The sequence below is a fragment of the Podarcis bocagei genome, assembly GCF_964188305.1.
Source record: "Podarcis bocagei genome assembly, chromosome: 1".
In the NCBI taxonomy this organism is placed as follows: Eukaryota; Metazoa; Chordata; class Lepidosauria; order Squamata; family Lacertidae; genus Podarcis; species Podarcis bocagei.
This window is the reverse complement of record NC_138125.1, coordinates 51,717,376-51,743,444: the sequence shown is the minus strand read 5'-3', so window position 1 is coordinate 51,743,444 and position 26,069 is coordinate 51,717,376. Positions and strand designations below refer to the sequence as shown.

The window sequence follows — 26,069 nt, the reverse complement described above, 5'->3', positions numbered from 1 at the left end:
ATTCTGGATACAGCCTCCGCCCATTATACCTGAAGGAGCGTCTCCACCCCCATTGTTCAGCCTGGACACTGAGGTCCAGCTCCGATAGCCTTTTGGCGGTTCCCTCACTACGAGAAGTGAGGTTACAGGGAACCAGACAGAAAGCCTTCTCAGTAGTGGCGCCTACCCTGTGGAACGCCCTCCCATCAGATGTCAAGGAAATAAACAACTATCTGACTTTTAGAAGACATCTGAAGGCAGCCCTGTTTAGCCCTGTTTAGGGAAGCTTTTAATGTTTGATGGTTTATTGTGTTTTTAATGTTCTGTTGGGAGCTGCCTTGTATAAATAACAAATTACTACTACTTAATACTACTATCATTTCTATCATCATCATCATCATCATCATCATCCTCCAGGTGATGTTTTCACTATAGCAATTCTTACCCAGTACTGGCTGTCCTCCATCATACTTTGGAGGCTGCCACTGCACTGTACAGTTATCTTCACCAACATTACTGATTTCAGGAGCCTCAGGAGGGTCAGGTACATCTGGAGAAAGAAAGAGAGGTAACAATATTTCTCTTGTAACTGCCTGTTTCCTTCAAAACACACACACACACCGTATTTCTATGGCTAGTGTTTGATTCACCACAGAATATCTTCCTATGGAACTTGCTGTCACAAGATGTAGTAACAGTCACCAGGTTTAAGAGGGGATAACACAAATCCAGAGAGGGTGAGGCTATCAATGGCTACTGGTCATGATAGCTATACACAGCTTCTGAGGGTTATGCCTCCCAATATAAGGCTACATGCATGTACATCACACATTTAAAGCACATGGCTTTAAACAAAGAATTCTGGGTATTGTAGTTTCTTAAGGCTCCTGGGAATGGTAGCTCTATGGGGGGTGAAAACAGTTTCCAGGATTCCTTGGGGGAAATGCTATGCTTTAAATATATAGCATATCCACAGCTTCAGTTGCTGGGGAACACAAAGAGGAAAGGGCTACTGCATGCAAGTCCTGCTTATGGGCTTCCTAGAGGCATCCAGTTGGCCACTGTGGAGAAATGGATGGTAAACAGACCTCTGATCTGATCCAGCAGGGCTCTTCTTACGATTCAGTATTCCCTATTCACACAACCAGATTTACTCCTTCATTTTAGAGGTTCCCATATGAATGTGCTGTAACCCTATTTATGATTCTAACAAACTGCATAAAGCTCCCTCTTCATTGCAGGAAGCATTCTTCGTCTTGATGCATTTGTCATTGCAACTGTTATCTAAAGAGTCTAACCTTAAGTAGCTTTTTCATTTCAAAGAAAGTGTGACCTCCTGATAAAACAAATGCATAAATTGCACAGCTGATTTTGGGGTAAATTCAAGTATGATATATTGTTTGGTCAACAGGGCAAAGCCACATCTCTGAAGCAATTTAAGAATGAAGGAATGAAGGAAACAAGAGAAAGAGACACAGACAGTGAATCTCATCTAAAAACTCAGTTTTCTCATATCTCTTCCCCTCCTAAGTCACAGAGAGAGGGCACATCCATTTAAGAAGATCATGTTGTGTTTCATGTTGTGTTTAGACAATGAAGACAACTACTTATTAGGGCCGCAATGATCACCTAATCTGTCCATTAATCCTTTTGATCGACTGTACTACCAGATGGCAGGTTTCTCCCCCTTTCAGTCTCTGCCTGCTATGTGGCACACTTGGGAGTCCTACTTGCCACAGTAGGCCAGAGGGACATTGGTAGGAGAAACATCATCTGCAGGGTCTCCTGCTCCATTGGAAAATGTATTATTCTACCAGTGGTTGTTTCTGCGTGTTAGGCTGGCAGAGAGAAGACTTGGCTCACTTGTACCAGGCTTTAGAAAGTGCCCATCTGCCTTGCTTACCAATCACTTTGACAGTGATATCAGCTGTATCTTCCCCTGCTGGGTTCTTAAACGTAACTCTGTAGACTCCCTCGTCTTCCTTCTCAGCTCCTTCAATGGTGAACACACAATGGTCTTCATACATCTCTACACGGACTCGGCCTTCGGAATCAGAGAAGACCTGTGAGCAGTTATGGGGTGAAAGGTTGTTATGTTATGTTGCTTCCGTTCTTAGACCGAGGTAAAGTTCACAAACCAGGACACTACTTCCAGTTTTGCAGAGTAAACCGAATAGTTCATAAACAGGGCTGTTCTTAAACCGAGGTACCACTGTATGTGTCATTGATCTGTGCTGGGAACAGATTGAGCCACTTGTTCTTTCTCCCTCACCAGCAGAGATCTGGGAAGACCAAATAGTTCCTGGTAGTAGACCTTAACTGATCCACACTGGATTTGGATGGGTGACTATAGACACTCCCTCCCTAGTCATCACAATGTGATTTTGGATGGATGGAGTTCTGAAACTCTTTCTGGTTTTGTTCTTTGGTTTCCCTATGCCCAGTTTTAGAAAGGGCTCAGAGGGATCCTGCTCTAGTACTCTTCTAATGCCAGTGTGAGATTATTGCCACTCCACAGATCCTTGCACACAGCAGCAGGCTGTATACACATGATTCTCTGCTCCCTCTCTCCACAAGGATCTCTGCACATTTAGCTGCAGAACAGATAAATAGTGCTTGGCTGGCAGCCCTGTAAGTTTAGAAGGGTTGCTCAAGTTCAAAAACTCTGAGTCCAAAGAGAGACAGATTTCAAGGAAATACCTTAAACAAATATTTTAAAATAGCAATTTATTATGCAAGAGGTCAGCTTTCCTATTTTCTCCAGCATTGTTAATTACTGAATTCATGACAGAGTCACCAAGACTCTTTATTAAGAACCAGATATCTCTGTTCGACTGGTTGAAGCGCAAAGAACTTGCCTTGTTGTCGTTATTTAACTCTCCACCTGTGCCTGTAATATCTTTGGATTGGTCACTTAGCAGCACTAGATCGTTGTTCTGGAAGAGACACAAAACACAGGAAGAGTGGGGAAACATCTGGAAGGCACCATGTTGTCTAGCCCTGAACTAGGAGATATAAGCAAGGAGATACACAATTTCTTCCCCATGAAGTACAATGGCAAAAGGAAGGGCAGCTAATTCACTTCGCTCTGCAGTGATTGCTATAAGAGTCTCCCTTCAGGATTAAAAGCAGCAAGCCTAGCACCATATGCAGTTACCATCTACTGAATCAGGCCATTGGCTTATCCAGCTCAGTCTTCCATCTAACAAACCACAGCTTTTCAAGATGGAGGTCTTTCCTGGCATTAGTATCTGAGACCCTTTGAGCAACAGAATCCGTTCCAGAAGACTGTTTGACTTCCGAAACATTCAAAAACCGAAGATCAAAGGGCGGTCAGCAAAATCCATTGAAAAAAATGGAGAAACGGGGCTCAGAAGCCATTCGACTTCTGAGGTGCATTTGAAAATGGAAGCATTCACTTCCAGGTTGTTGGCATTCGGGTTCTGAATTGTTCGTCAGTAGAGACATCCGAGAACTGAGGTTCCACTGTATAAGGAAAGGAAATTAAAAAAGAAAGAATAATAATTAAAGAAAGCTGAATAGAAAATAAAGGTTGGATGTAAGGAATTAAACCATGCAGAATCTCCTTTAAATGGCCCAATATTTTAAATAAATTAATAAACAAATATTGAACTAGCAGGTTCTGTGTGGTTATGCTAATTCACATATCAGAATTTCCCCAAAAAATGTTCTAGGGCTTAAATAAAACCACATGTTCTGAAGATGTGCAGAAAAGAATTGCGGTGTCAAAAACTGTTCCCCAGTTCACGAAAGACCTGTAAAGAATGGGAAATAACTGCCATATTATACCCCCTCCTCTTATTCACCTTAAGCATGTGCAAGTTCTAATAATGTCCACTTGAAACTATGCTGGAGGCCAAGATGAGAGAGGGGTGCAAGATGAGATAAATGCTGACAGCTGGAAGTGTCTGGTCTTGCCAACAAGCAAGTGGGAAAAGCCTGTGGAAGGAAGACCCTCAGGAGGTGGGTTGGACCCTCAAAGCAACTGCCATGGAGGGGGCATTTCTCCCCATTCCATGACCACACACCTTGTTTGACAGCATCAGAATTTCAAAGGGACAGACAAGCCTAGTTGGCAATAAGGGCCACAAGAGGTCAGCCTTGCACCACACAAATAGAAATGTTAAAAAGGAGAGGGCCTTGAGAATCTTGAGAGATTCCATTCCATTTTCTCCCATTACTATGTGGTCCAGAACATTCCTTTGAACTTCCTGCAGTTTTTCCAAACACATAATGCTGGGTGTTTTACTTTATAGTCCTAAATCTCCTTCCAAGTCTCATTGAGGGAAAGTCGTCTGCATTTTATAAATTCACACAAGCAATTGAAGCTCGCAGCATCCTTGTTCTTCAGATGAGCTCCATACGGAAAAGTCTAGCAGAACTGCTGCCAAGACGCTTCAAAAAGGAAATGGTCCCACAAGAAGAAATGAGATTCTAAAGTTTTCTATATGCAGTGAAACCCCAGAGGAAGGGGTTCTGCATGGAAAAGACTTCATGTTCAATCTGACTTCACTGGGTAGGGCTGGGAGAAACCCCTGTCTGAAACCCTGGAGAACAAACATTGGGATGGATCAATGGCCTGACTCAATAGAAAGGAAGGAAGGAAAGGAGGAAGAATATATATATGATCATTCCCTCATACGTTGATCCTCCATTGTTGAGTAACTGCTGTTTGGATTAGTCACAAGAAGCAATGATCCATGATAAATGATTAAAACATACCGTAAATAGTAGCATTTCCACGTGTTCATCAGATGGGAGATAAGTGCAATGAACATAAATGTGGGAACACATCCACTACCACAAGGGGACTTGACCTTGTTGCTTGGACTGCTATCCTCAACAAACTCAGAACTGAAGCTGCTTTGACCATTTTGAAGTTGCCTTTTTTTAAAGTGCTTACTTGGAATGGTAAACGTTATATAGTTTTTATTTTAGAACACACATTAAAGTTGATATCTTTTCAAGTAACCATTTCTTTTTATTTTATCAATCCAGTTATAATTCTGAAATAAAATAAGACATAAGAACATACGTGCTTGAGCTAAACCATCTTGGACACGGTGACATTTTTACCTTGTTTACTTTCTGCCAGATCACTGTGGGTACTGGATCTCCTGATATGGGTACATCAAGTCTCAACTTGTTTCCAGCCACCACAATTATGGTGTCAGGAGACTGGCCCATGCAGTCCAGGCGGATTTTGGGAGGTTCTGCAGCAAAAGCATAAAGGCAAAGAAGCATTTTCTAGCGTTACTAAGGATTACTCAAAGATTCAATTTTATTTTGCCTTTCTCCCATTTCACTGACTTGTGAATGGCACATATTGCCCTTACCGTGTCTAGGCACAAAGTCAATCTTAACCTCTGGAAAAGAAAGAAAAAGGATAAAATGTATCAGAAAGTTTTTATTTTATTATCTATTATTTTTATTTCCCACCCTTTCCTCCACTCAGTAGAAGAGAGTGGCTAACAACACAAATTAATTAAATCAATCAATAATAAACCGTCATCAGAGCCATAAAATCACAATAAAACGCAGTAAAATCATCAATAACAGATCTTTAGAACTGCACCCCAAAGTCAGTTCCCCTGTTGGATGTGAAAATGGACCAATCATAGGCTCATTTTAAAAATGCATAAACAATAACCTCTCATGATGCAAAACTGTCAACATTAGGAGAAGCAGGTTAGAAAATCAGGATACAATGCAAGCAACGTTGTCCTTAATTTTTGCCCAGAAGTGATTCATCTCAGAAGTTCTGGTGCCTTTATGACAACAAATGACTTTACTTTGTGAATACTTGGGATTGTATATTTTCTATCTGCTGAAACAGTTCACACACTATCCTGTCACATGCCTTTCACCACCAGAGCGGCATGCTCGTTGTGGGACCAGGCGCCGGGCTCCCCATACCCCAACCCATATAAATAAGAGACCAGTAAGACTGGCTTGGGGTCAAAACAGGACACAACTTTATTGAACACAGATGAAAGAGGTTTGGCTTGGACATGGGGCCATCTAAATACTTCTGGCTCACCCGCTGGAAGTGATGTGTGGTCAATCCAGGTGGGGGTTCCTAAGACTTACATAAAATAGGGCAACCCCTGCAGGGACCATCATCTGGGGGTTTGCTTTTGGGCCTGGCCCTGCCTCAGCATGCTGCCACAGCCACCACCCCCAGATCCCTTTAATGGGATACTCCAGTGTTTGGAGGGGCAAGCAGAGATTACAGCCTCCCCTCCATCCAAAATAAAGGATTTCCCCAATGCCCAACTGCCAACTGAGACCAGCTAGTGCCCCAAATGTGGGCTGCTTAAATGGGCAAGGGTTCTGAGGGATCTGAGTGAAACCTACCCACTCCGCCGGCTCCATCCCTTGGCACAGCCCAAGTCCCAGCCTGCATCCTCATTGGCCAAAGCAGGCTAGGATCCAGTTCCTGATAGGTGGAGGGCGTTAACTTTATTTATTGGGTTAACTTATGAATCTTTACCAAACACAAATAATTTTCTTATGTGACGGTACAATCTCACCAAAGTCAAGCACTGAAGACACATTAATTTAATTTCAATGGGAGAAATTTAAGCACATGTTCAGCTCTCCTGTTGAAATTAAAAGGACAAAAGTGCTTAACTTTGAACTGTACTGTAAATAAGAGCTGAGCTACACTTTTTACATAGGACTGCAGACAGGAATATTTTTGAGTGCTTCCCCATTTACATACGGGGGGGGGGGGAGTATTTGATCCCCTGCTTGTGCAGGTCCACAATCTTGTCCCTGACATCCTTGGACAGCTCTTTGGTCTTGGTCATGGTGGCTACTTTGGAATCTGCTGGACTGATTGCTTCTGTCAACAGGTGTCTTTTGTACAGGTACTGTAATGAGCTGGGATTACAGATAAAACCTCTCCCTTACATTGTGAAACAATGCTGATTGCTCGAAGAGATCTTTCCCATTGGCTCAGGTAGCCCAGATTTCTATTTCAGGCTTTGTGGTGTTGCATCAATGCAGGCGCACAGTATGCTATATCTAAGGCATGTACTTGCCAGTACAGCAAGGCTTAGGAATGGTCAGAAGTGACCTGCACATTTCCATAGCCATGACCATCTGTCCTAACACTTCTCCATCTGGCACCTTCTCCTTTTTTACAATGAAATTCTTGAGACATTAGATAGCCACCACCCTTCTCCAACCATTGGCTTCAAGACCTCTACTGGAATTCCATCTGACTCATGTTTCTTTTCATTTTTAATTTGAACAGCTGTTTCTCCATTTGCTCAGTTGGATGGAGGCACTTCTTGTTTTTTGTTTCGTATTAGGTGTGCACTTGCACACACTTGACACTCAGCATACTTGAGGATCATGCCTATTCCTTTTCTGATCACTGCTAGTCCAAACTGCAGTCCAGAGTCTAGAACAGGGCTGTGAGATTCTTTCTTTCTTTCTTTCTTTCTTTCTTTCTTTCTTTCTTTCTTTCTTTCTTTCTTTCTTCGATATTTTAATGAGAAACTAATTCACAACTATACATAACCCAAAACACATTTTATCATATGAAATTCACATATATCTGAATTTTGTAGAGCAGCTTTCCACCCTAATAATAATAATAATAATAATAATAATAAGAAGAAGAAGAAGAAGAAGAAGTTGTTGTTGTTGTTGTTTATACCCCGCCCATCTGGCTGGGCTTCCCCAGCCACTTTGGGCAGCTTCCAACAAAATCTTAAAATACAGTAACGCATCAAACATTAAAAGCTTCCCTAAACAGGGCTGCCTTCAGATGCCTTCTAAAAGTCTGGTGCATGTACTGAAGGAAAAAATGCATTAAATGTATACATCCATGAAGTAATATACATTAGGGAAAAATTGCTTGCAAAAATGTGTATCTGAGGCAAAACTGTATACCAAGGTGTTGGGGGAAAATTGTACTAAAAATGCTACTAAATTTTCATGAGGATTTTTTATTAAATGGGCACACAGCTGTGGAAATGTGGAGGATTTAAGACTGGAAAAATAAGAAATGGAAAGAAACTAAAACAGACAAATTTTTCCACATGCCCCTAATGTGTGGATCGACCAAGGCTTATCCTGAACAGTACAATCCACATCCTTTCAAACAGTCCTATAGATGAGGATATGGTTTGTACTAGTTTTTTTTTTTGGGGGGGGGGGTTAGACAGCACCAATGACACAATGATCAACAATTAAAACCCTTTATATTTTGAGCATATATATCTGCCAAATGGGAATGAAACTGAACAGTACCTATAAAAATGAATGAGAGCAGAAGCTATAATGGATTTTCCATATACAGTAAACACTGAAATAAATTGCTAGCACAATACTGTTTGTCCTATGACTTGCCATAAAATAATGGGAAGGTAAATGCACACATTGAGCACCTGCAGACTTGAGGCTCTCCATTTATTGCAGTAGAAGACTATGTACAAAGATTGGTCCTCTACACCAAAAACAGTACAAAAACTATTCAGAAGAGATTGCTGGCTTGGAGTAAGACTTTCTTGCAGATGAGCTATATCCTCCTGGAAGTTTGCCCCTTCCTATTATTATCAAAACAAGGATAGATTTTCCTCTTTTGGGTTTTAGAATTAGCTTCTAGGAAACAACAGTTTATAATGCTGCAATTGTTTCCATGAACTAAATTCAGAAGCAACCTTTACACCATGGTGATAATCTAATGCACAGTTATGTGCACATAAATTCCACTGAGATCAATAAGCTTAATTGCACCTAATTCTGCTGGTTCACAGCCAAAACTATAGGAAAGTGGAAGCTACTCATTATTGTTGTGTGTGCTTTTCTCTATATATTAAATTTCAGTTTAATTGTGGCATCCAGTGTTGACCTTCCCATAATTTGGTCAATACCACAATTCTTTTCATAACTTTCTCTATTAAGGTACAGTGGTACCTCGGGTAACATACGCTTCAGGTTACAGACTCCGCTAACCCAGAAATAGTGCTTCAGGTTAAGAACTTTGCTTCAGGATGAGAACAGAAATTGTGCTCCGGCGGCACGGCGGCAGGAGGCGGCGCCATTAGCTAAAGTAGTGCTTCAGGTTAAGAACAGTTTCAGGTTAAGAACGGACCTCCAGAACGAATTAAGTACTTAACCCGAGGTACCACTGTATAAGATATTTATCCACAGAGTTCCTGTGGTGCTACATAAGGCAATTAGAGGGATTAAAAAAATCAGTCAAAAAGTGGGCTGACATTTTAAATAAAAACATTTGGCCTAGTGCCCATGCTTGGAGATATCCCTATTAGGGTACAGAAGAACCTTATTTCACCCTTACTGCCACAGTGGACACACAGAGATGCGCAGTACTAAGGTGCTTTGAAGCTCAGGCATCACCAAGAGGGAATCTCCCATTTCATCTTCACACAAAGTGAACATTCCCACCAAGAACAGAAATTCGATTCCAGAACACTTACCCAAGAAACGAAGATGGGCTGAGAGATTATATGCAAATCCTTCGGGTATAAAAGAATAATCAGCTTCATCTTCTGGAGTTACATCATCAATGGTTAGTTTATGGATTCTGATATTGCAAAAATACAAAATACAAGCTTTGTTTGGGTCCACTCACCTCCGTACAGGAGAAATCCCATCCCCAGAGTAGATGGATAGGTAAGAAAGAATGCCACATGCATATATACGTATGCATATTCTATATTATAATAAATAAGCATAAATAGTGTGGAACCTATTATCACAAACTTTATTAAGATGTCGCCCCATTCAAATCAACTCGACTAGTGTTTCAATCCCATGTACTGCAGGTGCGGCACCTGTGCTCAAAGAGATCCGTATAAGGCATAACAAAATCCTAATTTCACTCCTCCTCCATGATATCCATACACAAACACTGTGCTGAATCATTACAGGTCATGGTAGGGAATAGGAAGTGTCTGAGTGTGCCTTCAGCACCCTTGTGTCTTCCTCTGTGCTCTGCTTAGTGAACAAATTCACTTTTCTTGGCCAAGTTGAAGGAGAAAAACTTGAGAACTGTAGACACACCTCCCATTCCCTCTAACAACCTTGCGTACTGTTTGCACATACATGTCACAGAATAGGGGAATCCATCCTTCTATGGACTGCAATGGGCTTGGTTGAGCTCTAGGTATATTACTATATGTTTGAGGGCATTTCATAAAGTAGCAGCCATTTCCAGTATACAGTATGGGCAATTGTATTACCACAAATGCCACAGTGACCGGAATGCAAAAATCGTCAGCCTTCATAGGGGCTTGTCTGAAAACTGGAGAAAGATCTGTTCCCAGAGATTCATGAATCATTCACTGTAACATAACCACAGCCTTTGTACAACTCTTCCAAACTAATACACACACACTCCTCACGTCAATTTAAACACCCACAAAGCACAATACGAAGGCATTCCCAGATATCTCCTTGCCATTCAGAGGGAAGGTTGCATTCTCCCTCTGAGTAAAATTAGAATATAATATTGGGTTATATACAACTGCTCTCTCTCACCACATACCATCTTATCACATATTCTCTCCACCCAAAGGAAAGTACTACTACTAACACCACCAATTTATTATTGCTACTTCTATTACTATTAGCAGCTTGTTACTCAAGCAACTTACAGCACCCTGGCTTAATTTTCTGAAGCATGACTTACCTGCCAATATGAGAGATTTTAGTCCGCTCATTTGGAATCACCTCCTTCCCATTTTTCAGCCAGATGCCTTTCACATTCTCGTCAGAAACCTCACACTTGAACACGGCCTGGTCCCTTGCCTTCACTGTCAGGTCTGCGATACTTTGGTACACCTCCAGCTTCTTCTCTGAGATCACGAATTTTGCAGATGGAGCAACACAAACACCAGAAGGTCAGAGGTCAACCAAGCAGCGAAGCTGTGGATGTGTCTTTTACAAAAAGAAGAGGCTAAAGGAACTGTTTTGGGAAAGGTGAAATAGGAAGAGACATCCAGAGCACGTGGGACTTTAACAGGACTTGATAAGCAAGCACCTGTTGTTATCAGGATATCTATTACATCCGGCACATGGGCCTAACAATCCCCATAATATGCTTTGAAGGCCTCCACAATTAGCTGTCCTACAATTAGCCATCTAGCTAACGGCCGTTTCCCAGCCACAAAGTGGTTTACCAGCCGCCATACATTATTAAAAAGTTCCTTTTGTATCTCACCTTGCACGATCAATTCAGCAACAGACTCCCCACCATTAGTCTTTGCTTTGTAATGCCCATTATCCTCCTTGGTGGATTCATTAATGATGAGGTAATGCTTTTTTCCATCCTTTTTGAACCGGTATTTGAATGCTTCTTCCCGGGTCAGCTCCACTCCGTCCTTCTCCCTACAGGTATGAAATATTGTTACACCTCTCCGTAATGCTCAGCAACAGGGCAGTCGGCTCCTGTTCATATAGCACAAGTTCATGGTCCATGGGTATGTTACCCATGATCTTTGAGGGATTACCAGAAGTAGTGGATGCACCTGTGAACCTGCACATCCAGCCTCAGGTTGGGAGGACAGGATTGGAGACATTTTTGGGTAATTTTGTGCAGACATGCTCATCAAAATGCTGTCTTAGCTTCCCTGTGTGATTCTAGTGAAACCAGATGTCTCCCTGCTTCTTCATATGTAAAATGAGCACAAGTTTATTCCAATATATGTGGTATGGAAAGAAAAACCTTCCATGTGGATGGAATTTGAATGTAGCAGCAATAGGGCTATTTATTTATTTATTATTATTATTATTATTATTATTATTATTATTATTATTATTATTTCTTCTTCAATTTATTATCCACCCTTCACATAGGGTCCAGGTTACAATAATATATAGCACAAAAACATTATATATGACTGAATATGACAAGACTGAATATTCACTCTTGTACTAATTTTATAGTTTTGATTTTCCTTTTCAGAAAGGGAAAAATATTTTCTCCATGTTGATTTCATGTTTGACGCCAACAAGGATTCATTTCTGGTACTCTTGAAATGATGAAGAATGATGTTAGACCCTGAACTATTTTAGAGGTTTGGTGAAAATTTGAGAGTTCTTCCTCTGGCTTTGCCTCCATTTAAAGCTGGGACAGCTGCACTTCTACCCTTGTCTGCTGCCCATTCCACAGCTATCAATACTCTATAATGAGTATTTATATTTCAGGGAGCAGCCATGAGCCACAGGATCAGATAGTGGCAGCTGCAACATGTTTTGGGAAGGATTAGATACTCCCATACCCATATACACCCACACACCCCACACAGTATGATATCTCCAGACATCCTTATATGAACACCAAACAACAAATGTACATCTGTGCTATATTTTCATACATGCAATGTACACACAGTCACCAGTTGCATGGGCCTATTTATCTCCCCCCCCCCAAAAAAGAACAGATGATAACACTTAAGTTTGATGAATCCTATAAGTATTGCAGCAACAGCTAGCAGTTTTGTTCTTGCACTCTGGGTTGGCCCTATCATTAGGCAAAGTAAGACAGTGGCCACAGACAGGGGGTACTGGGGCTCAGCAGATGCTTCTCCCTGGTTGTTTCTGCCCTCCTAGGTCCACACCTTGGTTGTAGGAGCATCTCCACCCCCATTGTACAGCCCAGACACTGAGGTCCAGCTCTGAGGGCCTTCTGGAGGTTCCCTCACTGCGAGAAATGAGGTTACAGGGAACCAGGCAGAGGGCCTTCTCAGTAGTGGCGCCCGCCCTGTGGAGCGCCCTCCCAACAGATGTCAAGGAAATAAACAACTATCTGACTCTTAGAAGATATCTGAAGGCAACCCTGCTTAGGGAAGTTTTTAATGTTTGATGTTTTATTGTGTTTTTAATATTCTGTTGGAAGCCGCCCAGAGTGGCTGGGGAAATCCAGCCAGATGGGTGGGGTATAATTAAATCATCATCATCATCATCATTATTATTATTATTATTATTATTATTATTATTATTATTATTTAGTAATGCTTGCTTGTTAATGGCCTGGACTGACTTGCAAGGCTATATTGTTCTAGATGCCAACGGAAAACTATTTTTATTTCAGCAAGCCTACCCAGATATACTGCAGAATTTAGTTATCTATGCTTGTTTTTACTGATTTCATCTGTGTTTTTATTAACAATTACCTTATGTATAACAATTACCTTATGCATAAGGTACCTTACATTATTAATAATTATCTTATGTATAACAGTTTTGTGGGCATCATTTTGGCTGTGTTTTATTGATAATTTTTATTATGTACAGAGCTTTGTGATTTGAGCTGTTTGTAATAAATTCATAAAAGCTTTGTGATTTGAGCTGTTTGTAATAAATTCATAAAAGAAATGAAAACAGACTAAGCAAGCAGGCAAAGAGGGAGCCAGCCCTGTCCACTTTCTCCAGCACGCACCCTGTAAGAGTGTGTGTGTGTGTGTGTGTGTGTGTGTGTCATTCTGCTGCCGTGACAGATTCTGGTGCCACTTTTGATGCATTGCAGTATTTGTTTGAGCAGGCAGTAAGCAGCTATCATGTAGAGAGGTGAGCAAGTGTTGCAAATAGAACTGTCTAGGGCAAAGAACCTGCCCTGCACCCGTTCCAAGCTGTCCTCAAGTTCAGTGGAGGACACTGTCCCGTTGCCAATGTTCAAGTAAGACTCAAGTGCCAGTTTGGTCAGCTTCTTTTGTGTAACGAGGAGACCCTCTTGCCCTTTTCCTCAGGAAGGGCTGGTTGACACATTAGAACAGCCACATGGCACCACACATCAGTTGTAAGGCAATGATGGGGGTTGTTGGGGTGGGGTTTCCATTGCAGTATATTTACTTGATTTTAATGGTTGTTTTCTGCTTCACTGAATTTTGTATTGTGACTTGTGAACTGCTTTGATATTTTTTTATGAACGAAAAGCTGTATTTAAGCTGTTTTAAAACAATAAAAGAAGGTGCAGATTAGCTTGCTATGCAGATAATGTTGATGAATTTATACCCTGTATTTTAATGAGAGTGCAACAAGGTGGCTTACATATAAGCAATAACAACAAAACAACAAAGCAACAGCAGTTAAAAAAAAACATCTTAGGTATTAAAAAAAAAGCCTGGGAAACTGCAAAATACTCAACAAAATCAAGATTCTGAAAGACCCAAAATCTTCACTCTGTGCTTAAAAGCAAACAGAACAGGCTAAGTAGACCTCTCTTGGGAAGCCATTTTACTTCTTGGGTGCCACAACCAACAAGTCCTTCTCCCAGACACCAAACTGATGCTAAGAGATTCTCTCTGTGAGTGAGCATGGGTGTGGCTGATTTTAATGCTTTTCCAGATTGATTTAGGAAGGGGCGCTGAGGGTAGAGCATGCCCACTCCCCTTCATAGTCATCTGTCTTTTTCTGCTCTGGGCAGCCATTTTGTGTTATGCGATGACAGCCATTTTGTGACTGGGGCCCTTCTCAAAATTCAAAATGTGCCCACTGACCCAAAGACATTAGCACCCCCTTAACTAAGTAACTTAAGGCAAATAAATAAATCCTTGCACCACACTTCAAATGTGTTATGTTTTCTTTCCTACTTGTAGATCTTCTTAGAAAACCACAACAGCCTTTAGACCTATCTTTAAAATGGAATGTGAGTGTCAGTTAGAATATCTTTCTGACCTAGGGACCCCTTCCTCTGCTTATTGCCTGTTCTGTCTTCTCTCTTTGGTCATGCAAGAGGGGTGATGGGCACTTGTGTGATAGTTTTGAGCCCCTAGGACTCTGGAGGGCAATTGTTCTCGTTTCTTAGTCATTCAGGAAGTAGGAACCCCCACTTCTCCCCAGCTTCTTACCACTTCACAGTAGCCCCTTCTTCTGACACTTCAATTTCAAACTCCACTCTTTCACCAACCATGACCACCTGGTCTTCCAGAGAATGAGTAATCAAGACAGGAGGCTCTAGAAACAGGGAGGAAACCTAATTTCAGAGAGAGAGGAATGCAGAGGAAAACAAAAAACCTTGGAACTCTCATCCAGCTTTCCCAGCTGATGGTCAGCTGTAGCTATATGAATAGCAGGTCCTTACACTCCCAGAGTTCTTTCCAATTTGGCTGAGATGCCAAATTACATAACTGACTTTCTTACATAAACCATTTCCCTTCATTTCTTTGTAACTATAAATCAGGACTTTGGCACACTTGATTGTTCTTTGTAACCTAAGACTGCCTAAATCCTCCCTTAAAACTAAAATGTAGAAAATTCTGGCGTAAACCAGAATAAAGTCTCAAAAGAAAGAGAATGGCAAGGTGGAAGGGAAGAAGCAGGTTAAGTTTCTGAGTCCCTTCAAATGAAAATATTGGGCTCCACTGGCACAACAGGAGTTCCATTTCCCCTCCTCCTCCTACACACCCCTCAAAATCTGCTACAGATCAATCTGCTGGACCCTTCTCTGATCCCAATAAAATGGTGGTTATGAATTATGCTTACCTCTGACAAAGAGTTCTGTGAAAGTCTTCTCCTCTCCAATCACACACTGATATGCTGCATCATCAGCCAGTGAGCAGTGGTTGATGGTCAGAATCCTCTTGTTCCCAAGAGCCTCAAAAATGTATCTGGTGAAATGCAAAGAGAATTCAAAGGTATCAAAAGAGAAGGAATCCTAAATCTTCACCACCCTGTCTTCTATCATGACATAAAGCAGAGCTTTTGACTAGATGCCCCCATCCTGGTGTAGTTAAGTGGGAAGACACACCTTATCCCTTCCTCCCTTTGCCTCCCTGATGGCACACAGAGCCCCAAGAGAAGTAATTCATCCCTTGGGACATGCATAAAGGAACACTATGGACCAAACGACACTGATGTTGATAATGGGCTTATTGTATAACAACTTTGCCAGGATATCGTAAAGAAAGGGAAATTAACTGAATCACAAATGGGAAAGCACGACATGAGAACTTACTTGCTAAGAGACAGACCAGTGATTGGGTTCAGTTCCAGGTGCAGAGATTGAAAGAGGGGGGAACAAAATCAGACAGTCATTAAAATCTGCCTATTAATTCACAATCCTCCCATCCAATTATATCCACTATATAGACCCTTCATTATTCTCTCCACTTTTCTTTCTGATAGACCCTATTTTTCTTCTTCTCCCCCTTCAGATAATGACTCGAGCTTCTATAGCCCACACTTTCCCATTAGTATTTATTGCTTTTTTAAATTACCCGCCGCTGACTTGGATCTCTTGCCCATTCTTCAGCCATTTCACTTCATCATCTGGGTTAGCAAGTTCCACCATTAATTTGATCTTCTGTCCTTTGTCAGTCTGGTAGGCAGGTTCCAGTCTCTTGGCAAAGGCTGGGGAAGAAACAGTTTATGTACTCAAACTCTGCCCACAGGGGTTAGCTCAGTCAGTAGAGCATGAGACTCTTAATCTCAGGTTTATGGGTTCATTGGGCTAAAGATAAGGAGAACTGAACTGAAGATTGGAAAAATGAGAAATTGAGAGAAACCATCATTGACAGGTTAACCCATCCCTAGTAACTGGGCAGAGGCTTAATTATAATGTCCACTTCCCAACTTTCTGCTTTATGTGTTTTAATGAGAGTTACCTATGTTCTCAGCTAATTAATATCTTCAAATCATTATTGAATTATGGTAAACCACGACTCTCTTCCCTTATTTCTTCTGCTGAAGCTGCATTCTTCCACAAGACTTGCCAGAAGCACCACTATTATCTCTTAATTTCGTATACTTCCTTTTAATGGCTACCTTTCTCATCTGGGTTCCTCATTTCTAATTCTCTAGAACCTACTGTTCTTTTCTTGATAGTAAATTGAAGCATGGGAACTGACACATACATGTGAAATGGTCTTTCATATTTTTCCTCCCATGGAAGAGTTTGAAAGCTGCTTCATACATTGTATTTCCCCCCTAAAAAGAGGCCTTTCCCATGAAGGAAAAAAGAAGAGAAGCAATCATGTTCTCTTACCTGTGCTTTTCTTGTCCTCCTTCTTCATGCGCTTGAGACGCTTCAACATACCTCGCAGATCTGTGATACCATACTGGAAAGCAATTTTCTCATATTCTGATGCAGGAGCTTTCCGGAGGATTTCCCACACATCAACATCTGGCTGTGCTTCAGTTTTTGCCTCAATTCTGTAAAAAAGGGGCATATAGAACATTTTCTCATAAGGGACTTCAAATAGCCTGCCTGTTAGATTGTGTCTCTACTGTATAAATTCCTATTTATATTAAAATACCTGTCAGTTTAGGGGACTCATCATCAGTGAGGTGCTTAAGGCATAGAAAGACTAAGTGCCTTGATGAAGATCAGATAATGTGTCAGATTCAATGATTGGACCATTATTTTCAAGTTCCTAAATCAATTACTTAACAACAATACCAGTTTCCTCTACAGTGGTACCTCGCAAGACGAATGCCTCGCAAGACGAAAAACGCGCAAGACGAAAGAGTTTTCCGTTTTTTGAGTCGTTCCGCAAGACGAATTTCCCTATGGGCTTGCTTCGCAAGATGAAACGTCTTGCGAGTTTGTTTCCTTTTTCTTAAAGCCGCTAAGCCGCTAATAGCCGCTAAGCCGTTAATAGCCGCTAAGCCGCTAATAGCCGTGCTTCGCAAGATGAAAAAACCGCAAGACGAAGAGACTTGCGGAACGGATTAATTTCGTCTTGCGAGGCACCACTGTATCTTGCAATAGGGGTCATGGAGACCATGATGTTAGGCAACAGGTGAGTTTTCTGTGGGCTTTAGGGTGTGAGTTTTGAGTGAGAAAGCGCCATTGACTTACCATTCTTAATTATATAGGAGCTCATTTGTTTAATGACGATGAAGGCGAATATAAGTATCATAAATAAATAATTTGGTTTTTCCGTCTTGCAAGTAGAAAGTGTTAATTTCTCTTCAAAATGAAACTTGGGCATTTATCGACCATGTACCGATTTCAAAAACAATTAGAATGGAAGAAACTAGATAGGAAGATAGCAACTTTGGGGCCCCTGAGCCGATTATTCACTTAAACAGTTTAGGCATCTTCTAGGCACATGAATCTGTTTATATTCTTTTTGTGAATCTATTTATTAACAAAAACAGCAGTCATGTAAGAGATTGATTAACAGTTAGCAGAGGCGAGGGAATGGAAAGCTTACCGATGTACTGAGCGCAAGAAGCTGCTGGACTTGAGAACGATGCAGAGAAGCATTTGGATGAGCATGCAGCATCCCCATGAGCAAGAAAGAGGGCAACATGTGTTAGCATTAGCGCCATTACTAGAAGAAGGCAGCCCTTTGTTGGTAAGGACTAAGGATTTACTATAATGAAAAATGATGGTAAAGAAGCCACAGCACACATTAAACAATCCAGTTCTACATAAGTCTTAGGTTGTGTACATACTACACCTCTAAAGCACATTTGAAGCTCATTTCACCCTCAGAGAATTCTAGGCCAGTGTGGTGTAGTGGTTAAGAGCGGTAGACTCGTAATCTGGGGAACCGGGTTCGCGTCTCCGCTCCTCCACATGCAGCTGCTGGGTGACCTTGGGCCAGTCACACTTCTGTGAAGTCTCTCAGCCCCACTCACCTCACAGAGTGTTTGTTGTGGGGGAGGAAGGGAAAGGAGAATGTTAGCCGCTTTGAGTCTCCTTCGGGTAGTGATACAGTGGGATATCAAATCCAAACTCTTCTTCTAGGCACCATAGTTTATTAAGAGCTGCTGGGAACTATAATTCTGTGAGGGGTAAACCACAGTTCCAATAATTCTTTGAGAAAAAGAATATGCTTTAAAGCAGGCACCCCCAAACTCAGCCCTCCAGATGTTTTTGGGACTACAATTCCCATCATCCCTAACCACTGGTCCTGTTAGCTAGGGGTGATGGGAGTTGCAGTCCCAAAACATTTGGAGGGCTGAGTTTGGGAATGCCTGCTTTAAAGGTATAGTGTGTTCACGGCCCTACATTTATACCAACCTAGAGGGACCACGTGAGGTACAGCTTTGCTGGAAACAGGCCTCATTTAGGGTAATGGGAATATATCATGTATATATAGTCTTTCATTTTTTCATTTCCGATTTTGGAAAGCGTACTACTCAAGTGGTCTCACATAGTCAAGAACAAGCATAAATGTAGCAGAAGAAACCTATGTATACTCCTAGAAAGAGGTTTCTTTTTTAATTATAATGCACATCAATGGACCAGTCACAGCACAATTTATGCAGTAGGGTTTATGACTTTGCTCAGCCTACAGTCAGTGAACTTGGTTTGTAAAGGAGAGAAAATCTGCTTAAAACAAGAATCTAACTAGCTTGCAATGCTAGATCGACATTTCCATTTCAACTCCTGTCCAGCTATCCCTGACAATTTGTTTTGGTGGAAAGAAATGAAACACTTGGGGAGTCATAGACTGCAGATATTTTTCGGGATATCTATCCTAATGGCATACCAAGTGATTATATGGCTCTTCATGCATGAAGGAGACCACAGACTGTACTCAATGTCTGTGCCCCCAACATTCATGTGTTCAGCTGAAGGTATGTATGAAATCCTATGTAGAGTCAATTTGTATACATCAAGGCAGTGTCCATGGGATTGGGAACCATGCAGAAGGCAGGGCCCCTGATCAGGCAGATAGAGTCCATTATATTAGCATATATGGAGAATTCATGATGCCAGCATGAAGAGGGCTAATGTCATGCAGATCAGTTTGCCACACAAACAAAGGGAACAGAATGGAAGACAGAGCAATTGCTAAGCTCTAAGAGGGCAAGTAATAAGCAAAACATACCACTAGATTTAGCCTCCTGCCAATTTTCCACCGCTTTCTGTTAGTAACAGTTAGAGCTTGCATGAGTTTTACAAATAAATGGGTTGATTGTACACCAGGTCTACTCCAAAGCACATTTGACCTGCACAGTCCACCCAGATTGTCCTGTGCCTGACTTGACTTTGTCTGTGCTACAAGTGGAGATATGGAGTTGGGGGTCACAAGAAGAATTTGCACTAGCACGGGTTTATGTTGGAACACAGGATTTCTTTGAAACACTAGCCTTCCCACACTGGCTCCAACTAGTAACACTATATTGGGAGGGAGGGGTATTAGATGCAGTAAGACCACAGTTTACCCATGAACTTGGAGGCATTGAGGTGTTTTAGACAGAACCTGTTCCACACAAAGTAAGCTGTCAATGTGTTCTAAACATGTGCGGGAGAGTTAAAAATAGTTGCATACACTCCAGCGATGGGCCTTTCCTATCCTATTACCTTAAACTGATTCAGACCTCTCAGCTGTCACCTCCTTCAAGGTCTCCCTTCACCATCCCATGTCAAAGCAGAGTGACAACTGTTCCCTTTCCTCCCAACCTCTTTCTGGCCTATGGCACCTCTGTGTCAATGTCATCTAAACTATTCTGCCATTAAACAGAGGTCCACACTCTGGAACAATATTAATAAAGTTTTACCCTTTCCAGCAGGAGCTCCAGGAACAGTGTCACTTGCTGATTAACATGGGAGGGATCCCTGGTTGTGACAACTGCAAGACGTATCCTGCACCTATGGGGAGTTCTTTATCATAGATTTCCTTGGTCTACTTGCATTTCTATCCTTTGAAGAAACATCGCACATTTCTGGCAACACCACTAGAATGGAATATAAATCCAGGAACGCCTTCTGATACTCTGCTGCCGCAAGTATTAAAACGGAAACTTTCATCTTCTGAATTAAATAAGTCACAGTAATGGCTAGTTAACAAAGGCTGGGAAATTAAGCACAATAAACCAGAAATAAGTCCTGCTGATTACTTCTAAGGACCAAACCAGACATGTCACCGTTCACAGAATTAGCAGTTGCATGAATATTTTTTATGGTGAATGGCTGGCAGAGGGCACCCAATCTAGCTTTGAACTCAAGTGGGAGGGCATAGGGAGCACCCAGGTCTGCTATTTGCATTGGACGGAATGCAGGGAACGAAAGGTTAAAGCCCCCCTATTCCGCTGTTTGCATTTCAGTCTGGATTGAGACCACACTATCTGCTAATATAATATAATACTAATTGTGTGAATGGTGTCACTTCTTCTTTTGTCCTAGATAAATGAGAACTAGGCTACACACCAGTCATGTAGAATTCCTCCAAGTTTTGAAATGATTCTCTCTCTAACTGTGACCACACATCTCTTAAATTGGCATACCTGAACTAAGATCCAGTCAACACACCACTGGATCAGCGTGGGATCTGGTCACAGGGAAGATGCTATGTCACTGATAAATATTATTTTTAATCAATCTACTTCATTGGGGATGTTTTAGGATTGCATCGAATCCAAAAACATGGTCAGCAAACTCTTTCCACCTTTGATGAGGAATTCAGTAGGGAAATAGGAGCACCTCAGTTGGTTAAGGGACCTGAGAAACGTCTGCATAATCCAGTAGGCAGAGGAACAAGGTTGGACGTTATGCAGGGTTGCAATGACATGGCCAACACTCTGGGGAGATGCACTGAGATAACTCAAAGTTCTGGATAATAGCATTTCTACAGCTTGGGGAGAAAAATAAATGAAAATCCTGTCCTAATTTTAAAATTGCTTCAAAAGTGACAATTAGAATATTCATGAAAGTAAATTAATTGCTTTCCATCTGTATTAACTGGATTTTAAAATAATGTCTGGGATGGGAAACCTATGCTCTTCCAAGTTTTCAAAAAGAAAAGGGGAGGTTTGTACATTCTGTAAACCCCATAGCCTTTTAACTTCCTCTGTTCCATGCAGTTCACACAGAAAAAGAAATAAAATCTTACTCTCTGTTCCAGACATCAGAATTCCAAGATATGTTGCCAGATGGAAGACACAACAGGACAGCAAAGTACAGACAGGAAGATTATAAGGCAGAGAGGCAGAGAGAGAGAGAGAGAGAGAGAGAGAGAGAGAGAGAGAGAGAAAGAAAAGCAAGGGAAGAGGAGACAAAGAAAATGAAAAAATATATAAGGAGTCAGAATGAAAAAGAAATCTTAATCAAAGCTGATAATTCTTTGTTACAGACTATGAGTCTCATCCCCTTTCTCTCCACCCCCACCAGTTGCTCAATAATTTCTGGAACTTGTTTCCTCCTCCCAACATGAGATCGTAAAACAGTTTAAGCAGAGTGACGTTTCTCCTGTTTGTTCTCTGTGCACAAAAAAAGAGAGATCACTTTTCTTTTGGTCCTAAAAAGCTTCAGTTTCTTCCCTCTTCGAAAACTGAATAATTAAGCACATGCACAATGAGAAACAGGGACTCTCACATTAGGCAGGTAATTTTCACAGACCATACGAATTGCCACAGCTGACAGGCTTGAGAGACCTAGTACAACCACGTGAATGCAAATGTAAGAATGACAAAGACAGTTACTCTAGATCAGCCTCTCTCAACTTGGGTCCCTAGTTGTCCCTAACCCTAACCCTAACCCTAACCCTAACCCTAACCCTAACCCTAACCCTAACCCTAACCCTACACTCCCAATGTCCCTGACTGCTGACCATGCTGGCTAGGAATGATGGGAGTTGTAGGGTCCCAAGGTTGAGAAAGACTGATCTAGACCTTTAGCCTTTTGTACCATCATTTTACAGATGGCAGCGTGCTCACCTCTTTCTCAGCAAGGCACTGAAATCCAACTCTCTGCCTTCTTCATGTCCATCCGCACTGTGCAGTAGCATTAATAATAAACAGAACAGAAACAGAATGCAGTAAAAGCAGAAACAATAACTTCACACAAAGATGTAGACTAAAGCATCTTCATGCTGAAGATAAAAGTCAGATAAGTTTCACATGCATTTTAAGAGACCCGTCCCCACAAAAAAAGTCTTATACTTCTGCTGATTCAACATTAGTAGCATAGAATTTTGTGATTATATGAGTACCATCTCTCTAAAAGTGACTTATGTACGGTACATATTTTGTTCAGGCTAAAATGCAGTCAGGCCTTGTTTTCTCTGATCCGGCAGGATAGGAAAGATCTTGCATGCAGTGAACCACATCCACACAAAATGTTACACTTTCTACAACAGGCCATCCTGTGTTGACAGGAGAGAGCAGGAAGAATTGAGGAAACAGAAGCCTGTTTGACTCAAATTATAGTCCAGGAAAACCACAGTATTTTGCTTCCGTTATTGTTTCAGACCGTACCCACATAAAATATTCCAGAGTTGGTCTTGCCTTGGGCATCCATATATTGCTATGGGGAAAGTGAAAAATAATACAATAGCCCAAACCAATAAAAAAAAATAAATGAACTAGAATGAAATTCAGCAGTTTATCAGCCTCAAAGGGTAGATGAAACAGGTAAGTGTCAGTTTCCAAAAAGCTGCCAGTGATGAAGGCAAACATTACTCCCAAGGACAGTATTCTACATTATTGTAGCTAACTGCTAAGAAAGCCCTTATCCTAGTTTATACCAACCCAGAATCACAAAAAGAATGGAACTCTACTGAGGGGGAAACAGGGCTTCTGTGGCAGTTCTCAAAATGCAGGGTCGTAGTGGTGAAGATGTGAATGGTGAAATCCATGCATATTCAAGAGAAATAGGTGAATACAAAAAGCATTCATGCAGTCACTAAGAAAGCACCATTTCATGGCATACTGTGTGTCCAGAACACTCTCTTCAAGGAATGAATCTGTCTCTCATGGATGCCACTGCACCTTCTCGCAATTGTTCCATCTGCGGTATTTTATCTTGTTAAGTCTCTTTGAGACTTTTTATTTTGTAAAAAGCAACTAAATGCAATAAATAAATAAATAAATAAATAAATAAATAAATAAATAAATGGCTTGTAATAGCCACATCTAATTCAGGGACTATATGCTAAGGCTCCAATCAGCAGTATAGTTAGTGGATTTAAAGGTATGCATGTGTTCCAAAGAACAACCATTTTAATTCATCAGTGTCAGATTTCTATAAAGGGTAAAGGTGAAGGACCCCTGACAGTTAAGTCCAGTCACAGAAGACTCTGGGGTTGCGGCGCTCATCTCGCTTTACAGGCTGAGGGAGCCGGCATTTGTCTGCAGACAGTTTTTCTGGGTCATGTGGCCAGCATGACTAAGCCGCTTCTCGTGAAACCAGAGCAGTGCATGGAAACGCTGTTTACCTTCCCGCCGGAGTGGTACCTATTTATCTACTTGCACTTTTTGGTGTGCTTTTGAACTGCTAGGTTGGCAGGAGCTGGGACCGAGCAACAGGAGCTCACCCCATTGCGGGGATTCGAACTGCTGACCTTCTGATCGACAAGCCCAAGAGGCTCAGTGGTTTAGACCACAGCACCACCTGCGTCCCATTTCTATACTACCCCATCAACAAATTTTACACACAAAATTTAGGCAGCGTGGCCATTGAGCAACAGTTCATCATGAAGACCGAGGCTGAACACCAGATTAAATGTGGCTACCTGGCGAAAGCTCCAGTCATCCGTCTCCCTCCTCCCACCATGCTCCTGAATAAGAGAGTCACAAAACACAGAATTCAGTTGGGCACAACTTCACTTAGTCCAACAGCATTTTCTCAACATCTTCCCAACTTCAACAGACAAACACCTAGGGATTCTAAAAGCAGCACCTTTGCAAAGGAAGCTTTATTCTGTGAATAATCGCGAGGCAATATTCAAATTAACTGGGTGGTGGGAATTGTCTCCAAGTAGATTGTGACTCTGAGCTAGCAAGGGATCAGAACCTTATTTCTCACAACCCCAAGTTCAGTTAAGCAGAGCTAGGTGTTAAAGGCATATGGATGGAATTTAAAGAGACAGAATTCACAGTCCTTTCACATAAAAGTCCTGGCTATCCCAATCTTTCTTTCTTTCAGCAGCCCATTTAAGGGCAAAGAAGTGTCTTTTTGTTGTCACAGCTTGGGGTTGTGAGAACTAAACAACGAGGAGTCATAAACCCTTGTCAGCCTCCTACTAATCCTCCAGGGAACCACCAGTATATTCTGATCTACTTTTGTTTACCCTGACCTAGCCAATAGAATCTCTATCAGCCTTGCATGATTTGGATGGGGGCGCATTTTTCATATCCATTTTGTGATGCAGATGGGCTGCACATCCCCACCTATTTTCTATGACTTTGATGTGTGGTTACTATGTATGCATCACCAGTTCTGTGCAACACCTACCTGTGTCTAAAACTACCATTGGATCGTGTGTACACAGAGGTGGGGCATATTTGATATTAGCAACCCTGTTCACTTGCCCCAAAGTGTTCACTCACATTAGACCAGTACATTTCTGATGATACTCACCCTCGTCGGAGTGCTGAGCGGAAGTCCATCTCCCCTGTTGCAGGTGCCTCTGAAACAACATAGATTGCAAAAAGAAAAATTGTAGTAATGAAAATATATTTGCATACAAGGCACCAACAGTCACACCCGAAACATTCTCAAAATCGTCCCCTCAAAAAACTTGTTCATACCTTTCGTTTTGGATATTAACTTGGAGGCTGAATAAATTATATTTTTGTCTTTAAGGTCTTTAAGGTGCTACTGGAAGGAATTTTTATATTTTTGTGTTCACCACAGCAACTTCCTATAGGTGTCTACTCTACTCACAACCACAATGTGACTACACAGGTGAGTGTGTATAGATTTCAGTCTTGGGGGCGTTCTCTTTTATAGTTCTGGCATTGATTTTTCCCTGCATTTCTTCTAGTTGTCCCCACTGGGAAAAGCTGAGCAATCATACCCCCATTTTGCTTATGTTCTAGCTCTCATTCTTCTTTTTCTTCTTTTTGCAACATAGTTTTTATTAATTTTCATTTTTAAACTGATTGACATGGTTGCACTGAGATATATCTTTGTTTACATTAGAGCATATGACCTGCAACAATTACTTAAAATTAAAAAAACAACAACAATCAGATAAACGTTTCAGGATATATTACCAAAGTTGTGCCAAAGGGGATGAAGTGGATTATTGGCCTGTTTATGTTCTTTTTTTAGTGCACATTTTGTGTTTTTAATCTTGTATTTTTGTGTTGTGAACAGCCCTGAGGTCTTCAGATAGAGGATGTTATGAAAATTTAATAAATAAATAATAACTAATAATTGCCAAAATTGTTACAGATATGAAATGATG

At 41.3% G+C, this 26,069-nt stretch overlaps 1 protein-coding gene and 1 long non-coding RNA gene across 2 annotated transcripts in view; one reads left to right on the top strand and one right to left on the bottom strand.

Moving 5' to 3' along the window:
* The window catches only part of MYBPC3 (myosin binding protein C3), a 65,292-nt gene that overhangs the window by 23,588 nt on the left and 15,635 nt on the right, over nucleotides 1-26,069 (bottom strand). The window contains exons 7-23 of the mRNA XM_081170703.1: nucleotides 25,238-25,286; nucleotides 24,390-24,434; nucleotides 22,594-22,650; nucleotides 18,138-18,161; nucleotides 16,964-17,130; nucleotides 16,197-16,329; nucleotides 15,463-15,587; nucleotides 14,829-14,934; nucleotides 11,201-11,367; nucleotides 10,670-10,835; nucleotides 9,456-9,562; nucleotides 5,337-5,366; nucleotides 5,077-5,213; nucleotides 3,316-3,465; nucleotides 2,838-2,984; nucleotides 1,883-2,042; nucleotides 425-529 (exon numbers count right to left, since the gene is read on the bottom strand). Coding sequence (XP_081026829.1) covers nucleotides 425-529; nucleotides 1,883-2,042; nucleotides 2,838-2,984; nucleotides 3,316-3,465; nucleotides 5,077-5,213; nucleotides 5,337-5,366; nucleotides 9,456-9,562; nucleotides 10,670-10,835; nucleotides 11,201-11,367; nucleotides 14,829-14,934; nucleotides 15,463-15,587; nucleotides 16,197-16,329; nucleotides 16,964-17,130; nucleotides 18,138-18,161; nucleotides 22,594-22,650; nucleotides 24,390-24,434; nucleotides 25,238-25,286 — 1,875 coding nt within the window. The remainder of the gene's footprint in view (nucleotides 1-424; nucleotides 530-1,882; nucleotides 2,043-2,837; nucleotides 2,985-3,315; nucleotides 3,466-5,076; nucleotides 5,214-5,336; nucleotides 5,367-9,455; nucleotides 9,563-10,669; nucleotides 10,836-11,200; nucleotides 11,368-14,828; nucleotides 14,935-15,462; nucleotides 15,588-16,196; nucleotides 16,330-16,963; nucleotides 17,131-18,137; nucleotides 18,162-22,593; nucleotides 22,651-24,389; nucleotides 24,435-25,237; nucleotides 25,287-26,069) is intronic.
* LOC308571598 lies at nucleotides 18,168-21,683 on the top strand. The gene is made up of 2 exons (XR_014001546.1): nucleotides 18,168-18,431; nucleotides 18,677-21,683. It is a non-coding gene; the product is annotated as an uncharacterized lncRNA (long non-coding RNA).